Source organism: Bos indicus x Bos taurus, chromosome 10 (genome assembly GCF_003369695.1).
Source record: "Bos indicus x Bos taurus breed Angus x Brahman F1 hybrid chromosome 10, Bos_hybrid_MaternalHap_v2.0, whole genome shotgun sequence".
In the NCBI taxonomy this organism is placed as follows: domain Eukaryota; kingdom Metazoa; phylum Chordata; class Mammalia; order Artiodactyla; family Bovidae; genus Bos; species Bos indicus x Bos taurus.
In genome coordinates, this window is record NC_040085.1 from 31796849 (window position 1) to 31815763 (window position 18915).

Here is an 18915-nt window from a genome sequence, read left to right on the forward strand (position 1 = left end):
TTTCTTATATTCAACAGTTCTCATATCTTATTAAGGGACAGTGCATTCAGCAGTAAGACTGTTTACTAGACCATGAACTAACCTTGATTTCAGAGTTAATTCAGCCTTGAATAATCAATCTGGTCTTTATTGACTCAGTCACCTTAGGCAAATTATGTAAACTCAGCCTTAGTTTCCCCACCTATAAAGTAGTATAACAGAGATAATATGAATATGAACATATATGAATAACTTAGATGAGTACAGACACATAGTACATGATCTGTGAGCATTTCTTCCTTCCCTCTCCCCCAAGGTTTTATAATAGAAAAGAAGTTAAGAAAGGTAAATTAGGAGTGTAGGAAGCCCAAATGAACCATAATAAGGAAAATAGGGTATAAAAGTACCATGTAGAATCTTACATTTTCATATCAAAGGCACACAAACAGCATAAGATCCCAGGAGCACTGGGAAAACGACACAGATATTTAATCTATTAGATTATGCCTAAGAAAAGTAAGTTTAATGGGATCTTTGTGTCAAGTGATGTTTCATTTTCCTTCCCCTCCCTCTTCTCTAATTCTCCTTAACATTCTGGATAGCCTTTCCCGATTTCATGAGAAAAAGTTCTGGAGATAATAAATATGAGTAAAGCTGTGTAGCTCATTCTAGCATACACCGTGCCTGACACTTCTGAGCAGTTTGCTGCTGCTGATGCGGCTGCTAAGTCACTTCAGTCGTGTCCGACTCTGTGCGACCCCAGAGACAGCAGCCCACCAGGCTTCCCCGTCCCTGGGATTCTTCAGGCAAGAACACTGGAGTGGGTTGCCATTTCCTTCTCCAATGCATGAAAGTGAAAAGTGAAAGTGAAGTCGCTCAGTCGTGTCCGACTCTAGCAACCCCATGGACTGTAGCCCACCAGGCTCCTCCGTCCATGGGATTTTCCAGGCAAAAGTACTGGAGTGGGGTGCCATTGCCTTCTCCGTCTGAGCAGTTTAGTAAAGGCTAAAAAAGCCTGGGGAGTATTATTCTTTGTCTCTCTTGGGCCTTCCCCTTAACAATTCTGCTTTGTCTCTCTCACTCCCGTTTACTATAAATCATGTGCTCAACACCCTCAAAACTCCAGAGTAGAGCAGTCTTAGGCAGCTCTGTCCTGATACCAGCATGCCAAACATGTGAGAACTTTACAGAAGTCTGTTTCTTGTCTTGTGTGTCATCTGCTTAGCGAGGAACCAAAGAGTACTAGGCAGCACTTTGAGTTCAGTTAAAGGGTGTGTCCTACAAGATGACACCATTGCTGTGCCAGGAGTGACTCTTCACATCTGCTTCCCAGCTATATTTGCCTTTTTTTTTTTAATCTGCCTTTTTGATAATTAAGGCAAGACAATGGAATCTTCAAGTTTGACAGAGGTCAGTTTTGCATTCAAGCCTCTGTTTGAACCTACATGGAGTTTTGCTCATATTTACTAGGAGAGTAACAAATACTGACTTGTAATTAGCAAGAGTCACCTCTAGGAGTGGAATTAAAAATTACCCAGTTTGAGAGATCTGAGCTTCCTTACTTGCCAAATATTTTTCTACCCATAGGGTACTACATGGGAAAACCTAATAGGGATATCATTTCCAGGTACTAATTGATTAGTGTGTATTGTTTTTCTTATCACTTTCTGCATTGTGGAGCATTTAGGAGTTTTATATGACAGGGACAGATAACTTTGGAGCATCCTGCCTAGGAAGAACTGGCTATAAAGGTACCTTGTAGGGGCTCTAGGAAGTAATGGGGAAGCACAAGGCTGCCTGGGCAGGCAGAAAGGGGTATTCTGCTACTGCTACTGCTACTAAGTCGTTTCAGTCGTGTCCGACTCTGTGCGACCCCATAGACGGCAGCCCACCAGGCTCCCCCATCCCTGGAATTCTCCAGGCAAGAACACTGGAGTGGGTTGCCATTTCCTTCTCCAATGCATGAAAGTGAAAAGTGAAAGTGAAGTCGCTCAGTCGTGTCCGACTCTTAGCGACCCCATGGACTACAGCCTATCGGGCTCCTCCATCCATGGGATTTTCGAGGCAAAGAGTACTGGAGTGGGGTGCCATTGCCTTCTCCGGAGGGTATTCTAGAAAGGAAAAGTGTACAAAAAAGATGAGGGGGTACAAAGCAGCTTCCTTTCTTTTCATAATTACAGCTATGAAAGATTGACAAAAGAGAAATTGTGTGTAACATGAACATATGTGATTAAAGCTAAAGTTTCATGAACAGTGAGCAAAGTAATAAAACATGTGGTTCTGTTTATACTTGTATCTAATGAATGATCAGTTCTTAATTTAAGAAACACCTTTATATCTTTCTTTAAATTTTGTATTTATTTTTGTTTTTTGGCTGTGCTGGGTCACTGTTGCTTGCAGACTTTTCTCTAGTTGTGACCAGTGGGTGGCTGCTCTCTAGGTTGCCATGCACGGTATGTGGACTTTTCATTGCAGTAATTTCTCCTGTTGCAGAACACAGACTCCAGGACGCATGGGCTTTAGTAGTTGCGGCTCCTGGGCTCTAGAGCACAGGCTTAAAAGCTGTGGCGCATAGGCTTAGTTGCCCCTTAGCATGTGGGATCTTCATGGATCAGGGATCTAACCCATATCTCCTGCATTAGCAGGCAGATTGTTTACCACTGAGCCATCTGGGAAGCCCCTATATCTTGATTATGTATCTTAGTATATGAACCTTTTGCTAGAGCCACAAGTCATACTATGGCACATAAGATGTGAGGTTAAATTTGCAACTTTGGCAGTTTAATAATTTTAATAGCAATAATTTTATGAGCATTAATGTCTTTAATCAAGGCTCAAAATCTAAATTAAATCTTGAAATGGTTAGAAAGGACAGTAGAATTATAAACAAAACTCTAAATGTAATGCCTTCCTATCACTTTTTTTTAGATGGTTCTAATAAAAGTGTTGGTTAGCTATGGATGTGACTAAAAAGATCTGTATGTGACCAGCAGGCTATTCTAGATCATACACATGTTATGGCAGTTTTTGATTTGTGGTTCTGTTGTTTATTTGAAGGCTTTGTGCTACTATTATATGTCACTTTGTTTCTAAAGATCCACTTAAACACTTTTGAGAGTACATCTTGTTTTTCTACTTATTTGTTCATTCAGCACACATTTACTGGAGTACCAACTGTCAGATCCTGTTAGGTGTTAGAGGTACAAAGACATAACAAAATCCTTTCCCTCCAAGAGTTCAGTCTAGTATATTCGCAGTTAACAAGCCTCTCTACTTGTCAATGAGTGTACTTCGCGGCAGGATTTCTCAACCTCAGCACTTTGACATTTGGGGCCAGACAATTCTTTGTTGTAGGAGGTTTGTGCCAAGGAGCATTATAGGATGTTTAGCAAGCATCCTTGACTTCTACCAACTAGATTCCAGTAACACTGCTTCTCCCTACCCCCCAACTCTTGACAATCAAAAAATTCTCCAGATATTGCCAGATGTCCCCTGATGATAAATCCAGAATGTGAACCACACTTTTATGTGTTGTTGACAAAAGGCTTTTATATAATTGGTTTTCAACATTTCACTACAAAGCTAGCAAATGTAATAAAAAGAACACAACCTAGATAAGTCACACAGTGCTTACTATTACAGGGGAGGGCTCAAAGAGGAATACTATACACAGTGTATCACTGTTAATAATTAGAAGGCAGGACTCTTGGAATCTTTACCTATTAAAAGTTTTATGTTTCACTTTGGATGTCTATGAGGTCACTTCCTGAGTTACTATGAGTTACTAAGTTACTATGTACTTAGTTACTAAGTCTTAGGGACTTCACTAAAATAACAAACCATATACTAATTGGAAAGGGAGAGTCTACTATTAATAAAAACTAGTTCTTTTCTGAGCTCTTTGTATCAGCAATATCATTTTCTTGTTAATAATGAAAGTATTTCATTTTCTCTGATGAGAAGCCTGGAAGACCAGCACATTTTTAGAATGGTCCTTGTGTTCTGTAGGCATATGACTTTGAATATTATTACTTTACTAAAGGAATACTACCTGGCTTGGACTTCTTCACGTTATTGCTTTTCTATATTCAAACAGCGTACAAAGAACATTCTACAACCAGGAATTCATTTTGATAGCTTCTTGAAGCTTGTCTTTTAATAATGCCTTCCTTCTCAAAGTAGAGGGACCACTTTCCTATTAGAAATAGTGCTTTCCTGAAAGTCCTGAAACCTGAGTTTTACATTCAGCTCTAGTACTAACTAGCATTTGTTTACCATCTCTCAGCCTTAATTTCTTCACCTGTAAGATGTAGATAGATAGATATTAGATAGGTTTATTTTATCATGGTTTCCAGATAAGTATCCTAAATTCCACATTCTTTGCTCAAATAAGCTTAGTTTTGTGTTCTTATTCTTACAGAATATCCACATTTCAGTTTCTGCACCTATCAAGAATTTTAATTCACCATGGATAATCTCTCAGCAGAAGAAATTCAGATAAGGGCTAACCAGGTTACTGATGAGGTAAAAGTTTTACTTGGAATAGGTCATTAATTCTCTTTTCAATTTTCACAGTGGAAGCATGAGAGGACCTTCTTAGAAGACCATTTTGGCCTCTCCCTAGTCTGTTTATATCAAAGAATGCATTTGCCCTTGAGTGCCATTACTACTAGCTTCTTATTTTGTCAACTCATCAAAAAACTAAATAAATGCAAACAGTCTGTATGATTTTTTTTTTAAATAGTCATTACTGAATAGTAACTTAGAACAAAGATATAGATGAAGAATTCTGGACATTTAATTTTAACAGAATTTTCTAATATCTGTGTAATATCCCTGGATTTCTGCTACATTACATTTTTATAAATCCCATTAACTATACTCTTTCAAATTTTCTCTTAAGCATCTGGTAGAAAGAAAATAACTAAAATTATATTAGTAAGCTTTATTTTTTATTTTAAAGAAGGGAGGAGTGGATGCGCTAGCAATCTTTAAAAATAAAGTAGCATCATCATGAATATGGCCTGTGATCAGATTTGGGGGGTGGGGCTGTGCTACATATTTTAGAATGCTAAAACTCTTTTTTTTTTCCTAGTCTCTGGAAAGTACAAGGAGAATCCTGGGTTTAGCCATTGAGGTAAGAAAGTGTTTAATCATCAAGTTAAGTATAGAAACTGTATAGAAGGAATTCTGATAACACAGACTGGAATTACTGTTGAATCAGAATGATATTGTATCAATAAGCTTTATTATTTGAAATTGGCAATTGCTGAAATTGTCAAACCATGCACTAATGGGCCTTTTTGGCTTTTCTAAGTGATAGTATTAGAATGTAACAGGGAAAACAATTCACCATGAGTTTGTGACTTAATTATTTGGCGGGGGTGGGGGGGTGGGGGTGGGTTAATATGTTAAGGTGTGTTGGTTTGGGGAGGTTAGTTTTCTTCTAATCCTCTGAGAACTTAAGTTTCTAATGTTTCTGCCTTGATGTTTTTCAGACCTTGTAGCTTTTGTTTCTGTTGGTTTGGTTGTGCTATCAGCTTTTTTTCCCTTCTTTTAGTCACAGGATGCAGGAATCAAGACTATCACTATGCTGGATGAACAAGGGGGTGAGTTGCAGTCATTGGCAGGAACTCTTGATTTGATTTAGAATGCCAAAAAGCCTTTTCAAATCAGCCACAGTTAAAATTAATTAAGCCTTTGGGAGTACCTTTCCTTTGTAAGATAAGAGTGATATTTTGCTTCTTTTCTTCTGATTTAATTTATATCATGTTTTGTTGCCTATTTGGGGTGGGAGGTCACACTATCCCATTGTCCACCAAGTATTTATTTATTAGGTAGCAGGGCTTATTGTGTGCACTGGTCATTTGTGTCCTGGACATTATGATATTCTTTCATCATTTTCAGAAATCAAGTTACATCCTTGTGGAATTGGAAACTTTGCATTTGATTTGGCCCTGAGCAAGCTGGTCTAGTTTTTATTCCTCTTAGGACAGTCTTTAGGTTTTGAGCCTATTCAGTAATAGAAATGCTAGGAATCTAGTCTAGTGAGGCCTAAACCAATCCTCACATGCTCCTGTTATACAAATTTCTTTAGAACAAATTTATCCACAGAGGCCAGATACCCTAGGATCGGTATGTGAAAGACTTTTAAATGCTGGACAGCATATAATGCCATCTGGCCCTGATATAGTCACTGTGATGAATTGTTGGTGGATTCGAGGTTAAAGTTTGCTCTTCCGTTATACTAATAATAGCACTTTCTGATTGGCAGCATGAATGTAACATAAAATTTAACTTCCACAACTTTTCTTAGAACAACTAAAACGCATAGAAGAAGGCATGGACCAAATAAACGAAGATATGAGAGAAGCAGAGAAGACTTTAACAGAACTCAACAAGTGCTGTGGCCTTTGTGTATGCCCATGTAGTAGGTGAGTTGATAAATCAAAATCTTTTTCAAATAAATCTAAAGTGAGAGTATCACCCTCAGAACCCCCCTCTCAGCCCCCAGTAAGTGTTGCAGGGCCTAAATAAGGAACTTGATTAGATCAACTTAATCTCTTTCTCCTTCAGGCAGATCAAACTTTTTATGTAAATAGGCACATTCACTGAAAACCATCACTTAAATTTGATCAATCTTTCAATCAAGTCCCAATTACATTTTTAAATAATACATGAAAAGCTTGGGAAATACCCATCTGGATAATACATAGCAGGATGAAATTAGTGTGTTTTCCTTTCAAATAAGGAGAATTAATAAAACATATATTCTGTGGTGGGCACAAGAGGGATGGCCAAGGCATCAAAGGACTTACCATGTGGTTGGATAAATGAGACAGAATAGCAGAAAGTAGAAGCTATAGAAATCTAGTGCTAGATCTATGATATCAATGGAGGCTGCTGCTGCTGCTGCTAAATCACTTCAGTCGTGTCTGACTCTGTGTGACCCTATAGACGGCAGCCCACCAGGCTCCCCCGTCCCTGGGATTCTCCAGGCAAGAACACTGGAGTGGATTGCCATTTCCTTCTCCAATGCATGAAAGTGAAAGTGAAGTCACCAGTTGTGTCCGACTCTTCGCAACCCCATGGACTGCAGCCTACAGCCTACCAGGCTCCTCCATCCATGGGATTTTCCAGGCAAGAGTACTGGAGTGGGGTGCCATGGAGGCTAAGGGTACAGAACTACTAAAGTTAGTTTGGAGTTCATCTTATAGGAGAGAGTGGACTTGAGTTGGGCTCTGAATAATTAGAAAGATCTTGATGGGCCCGGCAGAAGTGGGAAGACATTTCCTGTGGAAGATTTAATGTAAATAAAGACTACAGAGGAGCTTGACTCAACTGTACTACATGATTCACATTGAGAAGAAGTGGAAAATAAGACATAAGTAGGCAGTAAAGGCGGAGAAGGCAATGGCAACCCACTCCAGTACTCTTGCCTGGCAAATCCCATGGGCGGAGGAGCCTGGTAGGCTGCAGTCCATGGGGTCAGGAAGTTCAGTTCAGTTCAGTTCAGTCGCTTAGTTGTGTCCGACTCTTTGCGACCCCATGAATCGCAGCACGCCAGGCCTCCCTGTCCATCACCAACTCCCGGAGTTCACCCAGACTCACGTCCATCGAGTCAGTGATGCCATCCAGCCATCTCATCCTCTGTCGTCCCCTTCTCCTCCTGCCCCCAATCCCTCCCAGCATCAGAGTCTTTTCCAATGAGTCAACTCTTCGCATGAAGTGGCCAGAGTACTGGAGTTTCAGCTTTAGCATCATTCCTTCCAAAGAAATCCCAGGGCTGATCTCCTTCGAATGGACTGGTTGGATCTCCTTGCAGTCCAAGGGACTCTCAAGAGTCTTCTCCAACACCACAGTTCAAAAGCATCAATTTTTTGGTGCTCAGCGTTCTTCACAGTCCAACTCTCACATCCATGGGGAAGAGTCGGACACAACTGAGCGACTTCACTTTTCACTTTCATGCATTGGAGAAGGCAATGGCAACCCACTCCAGTGTTCTTGCCTGGAGAGTCCCAGGGACGGGGGAGGCTGGTGGGCTGCCGTCCATGGGGTCGCACAGAGTCGGACATGACTGAAGCAACGCAGCAGCAGCAGCAGCAGCAGGCAGTAAAGGAACTTGAATGCCATCCTAAGGGGTTGATTGATTGGAGTGGAGGATATAACTGCACACCAGGAGACCAATTAGGAATGTTTTGTAAACTAGGCCTGTGAGCTATAACCTTATCATTAATTAGAGAGAAAAGTGTAAGTCGGATTCCCTTTAAATCAACTGAAAGAAAGAAAGAAAGAAAAGTGAAGTCTCTCAGTCATGTCCAACTCTTTGTGGCCCCATGGACTGTAGCCTACCAGGTTCCTCTGTCCATGGAATTTTTCAGGCAAGAGTACTGGAGTGGGTTGCCATTTCCTTCTCCAGGGGAATCTTCCTGACCTGGGATCAAACCCGGGTCTCCTGCATTGCAGGCAGACACTTTACCAGCTGAGTCACCAGGGAAGCCAACTGATTGTGTGTCAAATGTGAAGAAGGAAACATCAAAGAAGACTGAAGATTTGAAGCCTCTAGTAAACTAGGAAATGAGAAGTCTTCAAATATTTGTGTATAGTGTATGAGATAATACTTGACAAAAAAAGAATTCATTCATTTTAGTGACTTTATTATTAATATTTCAATTCTCTCCTTAATCTTGAGTAAAACAACCTCCATGTGTTGACAAATAATATGTGTATTCAGACAAAGATGAGAAGTCATCCATCAACTTTGAACTTCACCTTTGGCCAAAATGACATTGTCTGGAGATTAAATGACTATCTGTTCTGCTGAGCATATTCACTTTTAAAAGAGCTTTGTAACTATCCAGTTGTCTCAGCCGCTGTGATAAAGCAAGACCAAGATACAAAGGTTTACAGACTCAGCATTTTTTACTCCTCTAAAGGAGTTAGGAATGGAGGAGCTTTTGTTCTGTCATACTTTCAGTTAAGTGTTTCCATGTGACAATATTCTCTGTGCTATTTCTACCTGAGAAAATATAGTTAAATTATTTATTGGTCAGCTTTAGTGTTTGGGCATAAGAAACCAAGAAAGACAAGTCTGTTGACCTGTTTAGACCTTGGTTGACTCTCCAAAAGTGTATATTTTAGTAGCAATCACCTGTAAATCAGGGTTTAACATATTAAGCAAACAAGTTAGAAACACACAGACTTTTTGATCTAAACTCTTAACTATGGTTTTCACACTCACTTGTGCTTTTCTCCTATGTTCTGTGTACGCTCTTAGAAGAGTTCAGGGGGAAAAAATAGTACGTGAACTTCCTTGAGATAGGTATTAAGAGAAAAGCAAAGAAGAGGAAGTTCTCTCTAGAACCTAGAGCAAATTATCTCTGAATGAATCCTGAGATAGTCTGATATCATAGAAGGTGGGAAAAATGGAGCTATAGAAGTATTATTTTTATTTTTCTTTGTGTACCCAGCCAAACATGGGCAGGATTTTCTTGGACACTAGGTAGAGTATGTTCTTAAAGCAGTCCATTCTCAGCCTCTAACATCAGCAGAGCCCTTTCCTAATGGGTCAGGAGAAGAAAGCTCTTCATAACATCTGGAATGAACAGGCTTCTATAACAAAACAGTTGTTCCTTGAAGAGAAGAGAGTAGTATTTCAATTTAAAGACTGATATTAATTGCCTTCCTTTCACCCATTTCTCCTTTATACCATTGAGACCTTGCCCTCTATGGTGTCTCTTTCACTCCTGCCAGGGGCGTGATCTTTCTAAGTTTATCTGCTAATCTGTATTTCAGTTAGACTTATCATATGAATAGCCATAACATGAGCTTCTCAAGGCAGAGACAGGATCTTAGTTTTCTTTATAAAGCTAGTACTAATTATGGTACTAGTAATAACAGCTCAGGTCCATAATCTCTTATCTGCCATTTAGAAATCTAAAAATTTCTGAAAGCCAAAGGTTTGTTTTAAATTAGGCTACAAGATGTAACCTGAACTGAAGCTGTTTAATAATCTATCCCACTTAGTGTAATGTTAATCTCTTTCACTGCAGAAATATTGATATACGTGATTATGTGGTACTGCTCAAGATGTCCTCATCCAAAGGTTTGGATGAGATTTGTGAGCCTATATATTAATTTAGGTTCTTACTGTCCTGAACACTTGAAATGTAATCCTTACAGTAACCTTAATATGAGATAGTTTCTCTTACTATCACCATTTTACATATGGAGAAACAGAGGCACCAGAATGCTATGCTAGCAAGTGGAAGAGCTGAGATTCAAAACCAGACGGAGCTCTAGTTTTTAATTGTGTGATGCTACATTGCTTGACTGGCAAGAAAAGAATGAAGCTTTTTGTTGCTACTATTGTTAGAGGTATTGCTATCTAGAAAATGTCTTCAGTAGATTTGTTCTTTGAGATTTCTTTTGTTCACTGGTATTCACTGAAGCCATGTCAACAGATCTTTTTCTAATAAAATGTGGAAATAGCTTCACTTAACAGAACCCTGTATTATAAGAGAAGGAAATTTTAATTTCAGCTCATTCTTTTTAAAGGACTACTAGAATTTAAAAACAAACTACCAGAATTAAACTTTAAAACTGTGAATAAATGCCATTTTTTTAGCTTGCTACTATTTGAATCCTAAAAGCAAAAAGCACAGATTCCCTATTAAAAATGTTATGTGTTTGTCAATAACTTGTTTTTTTGTTTTGGCTTCACCTTGTGGCTTGCAGAATCTTAGTTCCCTGAGCAGGGATTGAACTTTGGTTTCTAGCAGTGAAAGCGCTGAGTCTCCTGGACCACTGGGAAATTCTCTTTGTCAGTAACTGTTAAGTCAAAATTCTAATTAACAAGAGTTTAAAAAGAGGCAGGTTTAAAATGGGAAGTCTTAGAATTGTAAACTGCCTAATGTCCCAGTTTAACCATTGTCAGACAAAGTAGTCTGTTGTCTTAACTTGCCTCTTTGCATTCTATGCTTATATTGCCAAACATAATGGCACATAGTTTCAAGACAGGTTGGTATTTCTGGGCAACCTTACTAGAGAAGTTGAAAGTTGGTACTACAGGTTTTATACTATTGAATCTTAAGTCATATTATGGTATAAAGATTCAGCTCTGATTTGTTAAAATAAATATTGAATTACTGTATTTTAGTCAACGTATGAGTGATTCCTTCATTCTACTCACTGGAGATACAAAGTATTGAATATTTTGCCTTCTTTTCATGTTAATTCTCATAATTTTAGGACAGAATATCATTATTCAGACATTCTTAGGAAAAATGAAGTATACACTGGTTTAAATAGTTTTCTTGTTTTTCTTTTTATCTAGATTCTCAGATGTTGGTTGTTTCTATGAAATCAGGCAGGAATTTAAATGCATTGTGTTTTGAAAACTCCAAACCTGCTTCTGTTCTGTTTGAATGGCATTCACTACTTTCTGCATTTCATTCTCTCACTTAATCTCTTCCTTTCTAATCTGCTTACTAAAAATGAAGATTTAACATCAGAAGCTGAGCTCAGTAACTGATCAAAGGGAACTGTAAGATGCGGTCTTGTGGCGCAGTTTGGGCTGTTAACCTGCTGTCTAAAGGTGATGCTTCAGATGACTTTTCTGTGCATGTGCATGGATTTTGTGAATGGTGGAGACTCTAAAAGCTGTGCTGTGGTGTGTAATGTAAAGTGAATTTGTTCTTGATGAGTGCTATTTGCCAGAAGATTGGATTGACAAAAAGATCTTAATTTATAATAACATCCTTTGACTAATGGTTTTGATACTAAGTTTTTGCTAAAAAACATTTAAGATTAGAAAACTTAAAACACCCCTAAAATTTCCTAAGAAGTTTTAAATAGGTTGATCTTTATAGAGAATTGCTGCATTCTAGTTCTGAATAAAGGTAAGGGGATTCAGTCTAAATACATGGACTTTGATTTCAGCTTCCTATCTTGTGTTAGGTTTTTCTATTCTTTTCTGGCTCCAGAATCAAGATTTCCTCAGTTAAAGTATTGCTTCTAATGATTTTGGATTCCCCATGATTTAGGCCACTACCAAATTGAGGAATTAATTGCCAATGTAAGTCATCTTAAATGCCATTTGGAACAAGGCGGGTATAAATTTAAAATGTTACCATATCTAGTATCTTCTTTTAAAAAATAAAGGTATGCCTTCTTTATATGTTATCACCTGTTTCATAATACCTTTTATGTCATATGTTAGCTTGCTCTGGTTTCATATTGAATTAATGCAGAGCTAACCAATCTTAACTTTTTATGGAAGTTAACCCTCCAGTTAGCCTACTGCTTATTATAATATTTGACTCCTTAATTTTGGATCTTTATGGGAACTTTGAAGACCATAGTTAAATGTTAGAAAATTGTTTGATTTCTACCCTCTGTTTCTTGCTCTTCTTTTTCTTTTTTCTTGTAACCTGGTCACTCCCCACACATGCACACCCTTGTAATCGTTATAACTGGTATTTAAAAAAAATTTTATTTATTTGGCTGTATTGGGTCTTAGTTGCAGCATATGGGGTCTTTGTTGAATCATGTGAGATCTTTCATTGTGGCACATGGAGTCTCTACCTGTGTCTTGCAGGCTCCATGGGCTTCAGTAGTTGCTACGCACAGGCTTAGTTGCTCCAAGGCATGTGGGATTCCATGTCCTCTGCACTGCAAATCAGATTCTTAACCACTGGACCACCAGGGAAGTCCCACAACTGATATTTGTTTGATCCCTTTTCTCTTTGGTATGAAAGAATTATAGCTAATACTGGGCTTTCTTTTTGCTATTTTTGTTAGTACTAATGTTGACAATCAAAGCTCAAAAGAGAAATTATTAGGTTATTGTGTTCAGATTTATAGCAGCTTCCTAAATTAGGGAGTATTTCAAATTCTTATTTTAATCATGCCCTTTTTGAATGTGATATTTATCTGAAAAAATGTGGTACTTAAAGAGTATTAATTGGGCTTCCCTGGTAGCTCAGACAGTAAAGAATCTGCCTGCAATGCAGGAGACCTAGGTTTGATCCCTGGGTCAGGAAGATCCCCTGAAAAAGGGAATGGCAACCCACTCTAGTATTCTTGCCTGGAGAATTCCATGGACAGAGGAGCCTGGCAGGCTACAGTCCATGAGGTTGCAAAGAGTCAGACATAATTGAGTGAGTAACACAACAAAGATTATTAAAGTCTTCAAAACTGATAGTCGAGGTAAATCTAACTTTCTAGATGGGAGTTCTTAATTACATTAAAATCTACCACAAATTTGCCTAAGCATTTTATTATGAAATCTAATTTTTTTCCCAGAGGGGCTGTTAATTTTGTTATGCAGAGGAGTTTTGTTGCAAATCAGAATGGTTTCTTTCTTTCTGTAGACCAGAAACAACCCTGGCCCCATTGTGTTTTTATATAGCTATATTCCAGTTATTTTCAGCTGGTTGTAGATCTCAAAGCTCAGGAATGGTAATGGGTGAGAAGAATAAACATGCCAGTTGGTAATTTGTGCACTTAAAGCCATGAACTTTTTAACTAAGGATCAGATTGAGGTTGAAATGAAAGAACAAAAATATGTCTAAAAATATATATATATATTTGTCTAATACTTACAGAATAACTTTACATCAATTATCAACAGCTCTGTGAATTAATAAATATTGTTATCTTAGTTTTATATATAAGAAAAAGATGCTCAGAGATGGAAATTTGCATGAGACTCTATACCTACTGAATGACAGGTCTGGGATTAGAATTCAAGTCAGTTCAGTTCAGTCGCTCAGTCGTGTCCGACTCTTTATGACCCCATGAATTGCAGCACGCCAGGCCTCCCTGTCCATCACCAACTCCCAGAGTTCACCCAAACTCATGTTCATCGAGTCGGTGATGCCATCCAGCCATCTCATCCTCTGTCGTCCCCTTCTCCTCCTGCCCCCAATCCCTCCCAGCATCAGAGTCTTTTCCAGTGAGTCAACTCTTCGCATGAGGTGGCCAAAGTCCTGGAGTTTCAGCTTTAGCATCAGTCCTTCCAAAGAACACCCAGGGCTGATCTCCTTTAGGATGGACTGGTTGCATCTCCTTGCAGTCCAAGGGACTCTCAAGAGTCTTCTCCAACACCACAGTTCAAAAGCATCAATTCTTCCGCACTCAGCTTTCTTCACAGTCCAACTCTGACATCCATACATGACCACTGGAAAAATCATAGCCTTGACTAGACGGACCTTTGTCGGCAAAGTAATGTCTCTGCCTTTGAATATGCTATCTAGGTTGGTCATAACTTTTCTTCCAAGGAACAAGCGTCTTTTAATTTCATGGCTGCGATCACCATCTGCGGTGATTTTGGAGCCCCCCAAAATAAAGTTTGACACTGTTTCCACTGTTTACCCATCTATTTCCCATGAAGTGATGGGACAAGATGCCATGATCTTGGTTTTCTGAATGTTGAGCTTTAAGCCAACTTTTTCACTCTCCTCTTTCACTTTCATCAAGAGGCTTTTTAGTTCCTCCAATTTACTATAAATCTTGTGGCTTAGAAAAATCCTTGTTTATACATTTGCTTTCTCCAGATTAATTCCTCAGTGTCCCAATACGTAGAAATACTAAGGTAGACTACCAGAATAATTTAAAATATTCCTTCTGCAACAGATTGGAAGTCTCTTAGTGTTTCTCTTCCCTGGTTGGGCAGCTAAGTGACCTATTGAATTTAAATAAAACCATAGTGACAATAGAATAGTCCTAGGCTCCACCCCATACAAATTGAAATAGAATCTTCAGAGCGTAGCCTATTTACCTGTGTTTTCAAAATCATCCAGTTCACTTTGATGCTCAGTCAAGTTTGGGAAATAGTACCTTTTAAGGCACTTAAGACCCTTTGAAGGAAGGCAAATTAATTAAATCATTATTGTTTTTATTAGATACACAGCTGCCTGACAGTGCCCTCAAAAACAGGTATCTTTTAAGGTTTTACAACTCAGTGGGAGAAACTCCATGGTAACAGCATGTGGCAGGATCTTAAGCAAGCCTTATTACATGGAATACAGGTACTGAAAAGGGATGATGGTATGCCATCAACAACATATAAAGATCACTGCTTTGTAAACGTGCAGAACATGTCATAAATGCTTAAAGAAAACAGTATAGCATTTTTTCCCAACCCATTTGAAAATAAATATGAAAATTCAATTGAAGTCAGCTTTTTGCACCTTTTCCCTTTGATATTTGAAGAACGTCTTTAAAGATCCAGTCCTCTTAAGGAGGAAGAGTTTGATAACCAGTCTGATTTTGTTTTAAATTATGCTTTTATTGAACCTCATTCACAATATCATATTAAAACAATCTGTTTATACTTTATGCCCCTTATATCTAATTGAAGGAAGAATTCTCAGAAGTTGAAGGAATTTCAAATATCATTTTTTTTAAGGTTGAGGAGGTTGGAACTCATGTTAGACCAAGAGCCCACAAATCCTGTCCCAGTCCAGTGCTTATGTGCTAAGACTCTCCGAAGCACAGTGTCTTATTATTTAGTGACAGTTTGAATTCCAGCCCTCATTATTTAACCTGTTTTACAATCTGATATCCTAGTAAGAGTCCTACTTATGTTATTTCTATTAATGTTTCTGGTTAGCTTTCTGATAAACTTATATCCTGTTTATTTTGCTTAGTTACTATTACGCTGCTTTAGAATTTTGCCTGAGAATTTAGATAACATGTATCTTGTTAACAAAGAATACATGTAAATGGGTTTTCTACTGAACAGAAATTATATATAAATATTCATTTAAATAATTTTTATCCCCCCTTGTTCCAGGAAGGATTTAACATGGCTTATTAATAACCAAATAAATTGGTTAATTAAACATATAGTACCCTTTCTTTAGCACTGATGATTAAGGTCTAAGATCCAGTTCTTTGTTTGCCAAAAATGAATCCTCACATGATACTATTAAGGAAAGACCCACTACTTTGCTAAAATCTCTCTGTTTTGCAATTTCAAAACTTCCTCATTAATGTATCATGGAATAATTCAGAAACCAACATATCCATATACTACTTTTTGTTTATAGAAAAGAAGAAACTAAAATTGTGTGAGTGGAAACTTTACCTAGCCAAGTAATCAGTAAAAAAAAAGTTTTGTGTTTTTTGTAATAGCCACTTAAAAGTCATTTTACCAGGTTCCTTTTCTTGCCATTTATACAGATTTAAGTAGCAAATTCCATGGTAAAATTCTGACTGTGGCTAATTTTTAGTTATATCAGTTAATCTAAAGCATATACTTTTAAGAGGTTTGGATCTAGGATCATTTTTTATTAAGGTGGATAAGTAAACTCTTAAATGAAAAAGCCCTCAACCAAAGGAGACAATTGTGTTTGGTAACAGTGTGGCCAAGTTATTCATTATCTGTTCAATTTGGAAATTAATTCGTGCCTTTCTTCATGATGTTTGTTAAGAAAACTTTTTTTTTTTAAGAATTTAATGTTAACAATTAAAGTTAACAATTCTAAATTTAAAAAATGGGTCAGGTGGAACTACTACAGTCTAAGTAAGTGGGCAGCTGATGTGTAAGTACTGCCCATTCTCTCTCTCTTTCATCCCTCATCAACCTCTGAGATGCTTCTAAGAAACCCTTAAGGCATCCCAGAACACCTTTCCTAATTTTTTTCTAGTGTCCTTTAACCTTTTTTCTGGAGAGTCTCAGAGGCTAGGGGAACCTGAAGAATCAAATAATTACATTTTGCTACTTAATAACTGCTCAGTGAAGAGTTGGTAAAAGTAGTTTAACCTTCAAAAATTTATTTTTAATGTTGGTGGGGTTACACAGTTCATCTTTTTTCTACCCTAGATTGTGATGGAGCATGGTATAGATAATCTAGATCTAGCTGCATGTAGCTTTTATGCTAAGGGTGCTATGGCATCCCCAAGGTAACAAGCACTTATGATGACATTTCTCCCTTTCCTTCTTGGTATCTCTACACTCCTGACATAGGACAAAGAACTTCGAGTCTAGTAAAGCCTATAAGGCAACATGGGGTGATGGTGGAGACAACTCTCCTAGCAATATAGTATCTAAGCAGCCAGGCCGAGTGACAAATGGTCAGCCTCAACAAGCGACTGCAGGAGCAGCCAGCGGGGGATACATTAAACGGTAAGCCAGCTCTTCCCAATATTTTTACCCTTTTCCTAAAGGAATGTCTCTCTCTGGAGGTTGGGTGCATTTATCCATGAACTGTAACTTATCAATTAGAAATAGCATTTATTCTTTTTTTGGGGGGGAGGGGGGGATAGTTGGTTTTTTCATGGTCTTTTTTTTTTTTTTTGGCTGCAAAGCCTGTGGGATCTTAGTTCCCCAACCAGGGATTGAACCTGGGCTCCCTGCAGTGGAATCACTGAGCTCTAACCACTGGACCATCAGGGAATTCCCTTATTCCATTTAAAAATTTGCCTTCTGACAAAATGGTGACTGGGATTATTGACCTTAAGTGATGGATTAACTTTTCTTTATAAAGTACTTTAAAAATTATTCAAGTAGTCATGTTTTATTTCTGTAAATAAGATGTGATTTAAAATGCATCATTTAGAGTAGGAGTTGGCTGGATCCCTGTAAGGATATCCCTGTAAGGGTAAGGATATCCCTGTAAAGGGTCAGATAGTAAATATTTCAGGTTTTCCAGGCCATAGAGTCTGAGTCATAAATACTCAATTCTGTTGTAGGGTAAAATCAGGTAATGGGCCACATTTGACTTTGGGCCAGAATTTTTCAACCCCATTTTTAGAGCAGTGGTTCTTTAGACTTAAGTGTGTATCAGAATCACCTGGGAGGTTTAGTGAAACAGACTGCTGGAGTCCCTTCAGGAGATCTGGAGTAGTCTAAGAATTGGCATATTTTCATGTCTAACAAGTTCCCAGGTTATGCTGGGAATTACACTATGAAAAACCTCTATTCTAAAGTCATTTCTTCATCTTCTCTTAAATGGCTTTAAGACATTGTTATCTCTTGAATCAGCCTTTCCATTTTCACTGTAGAATGTTTCCCAAGAATGGTAACCTGCATCTGTTTGGGTCTAACAGCTGATGTCAATTTGCTTATTTTTACAAAAACTAAATCCAGACTCAGTCCGTGTATAGTTCACCCAAAAGTACTGAATTAAGTGTCTTTTTGTAATAGTATAACAAATGATGCCAGGGAAGATGAAATGGAAGACAACCTGACTCAAGTGGGCAGTATCCTAGGAAACCTAAAAAACATGGCTCTGGACATGGGCAATGAGATTGAAGCTCAAAACCGACAAATAGAACGGATCACAGAAAAGGTAAGAGCTTCTTACTGCCACAGGAAAATGGCAGAATGTACACTGCCTTTGTGCCGAATGACATCCAGCACAGTGTTCAGTAATAGACATCTGTGCTGTGTACTCTCAGGGAGAACAACAGGGATAAGATTCTGTCCTCACGGGCCTTACAGTTTTGATGAGTTTCTAACATGTTGAAAAATAACAGTTAGGTCCTCCTATCTCTTACTTATTTGGTTCATTTTATTTTCTGTTAAAATTTTTATTTTGCCTGAGCTAAGTAGTTCTGTTGATATACAGCAGCTAAAATAACTTTATTATTGGTTCATTTTGAAACCAAGACCTTGGGATCAACTGGTTTAAAAATAATAACAAAATTTCACCCATGAAACTCAAAATCTCTTCTAACCTTCCTGTGCGCTGTCAGGGTTTTTTGTTTGCTGTCTTTCCCCTGAATGAGCAGGTTAGCTTTTGGAATTTTATTGTGTTAGCTAATAACAAATTAGTAAACTCCTGAATCCTCATCTCATGAGTCAGTAGGTAACAATCAGTTCTGCGGAATGGTTCTTGTAGGGTGGACACATAAAAACAAGAGAGAGACCTGTGAGTAGCAAAACAAGTGTGGTTGCTATTTTTCACTTCATATGATCTGAAAGAT

General features: G+C 38.1%; 1 protein-coding gene across 5 annotated transcripts in view; it reads left to right on the top strand.

The window, feature by feature from the left end:
- SNAP23 (synaptosome associated protein 23) overlaps window positions 1-18915 on the top strand; it is a 45390-nt gene that overhangs the window by 19627 nt on the left and 6848 nt on the right. For 3 of the 5 annotated variants that reach the window (XM_027553646.1, XM_027553647.1, XM_027553648.1), the window contains 7 exons: window positions 4400-4503; window positions 5075-5116; window positions 5540-5588; window positions 6296-6413; window positions 11315-11347; window positions 16955-17113; window positions 18134-18278. In XM_027553646.1, coding sequence (XP_027409447.1) covers window positions 4447-4503; window positions 5075-5116; window positions 5540-5588; window positions 6296-6413; window positions 11315-11347; window positions 16955-17113; window positions 18134-18278 — 603 coding nt within the window. In that variant the 5' untranslated portion in view covers window positions 4400-4446. The remainder of the gene's footprint in view (window positions 1-4399; window positions 4504-5074; window positions 5117-5539; window positions 5589-6295; window positions 6414-11314; window positions 11348-16954; window positions 17114-18133; window positions 18279-18915) is intronic. The other 2 variants (XM_027553649.1, XM_027553650.1) reach the window with 1 other exon arrangement.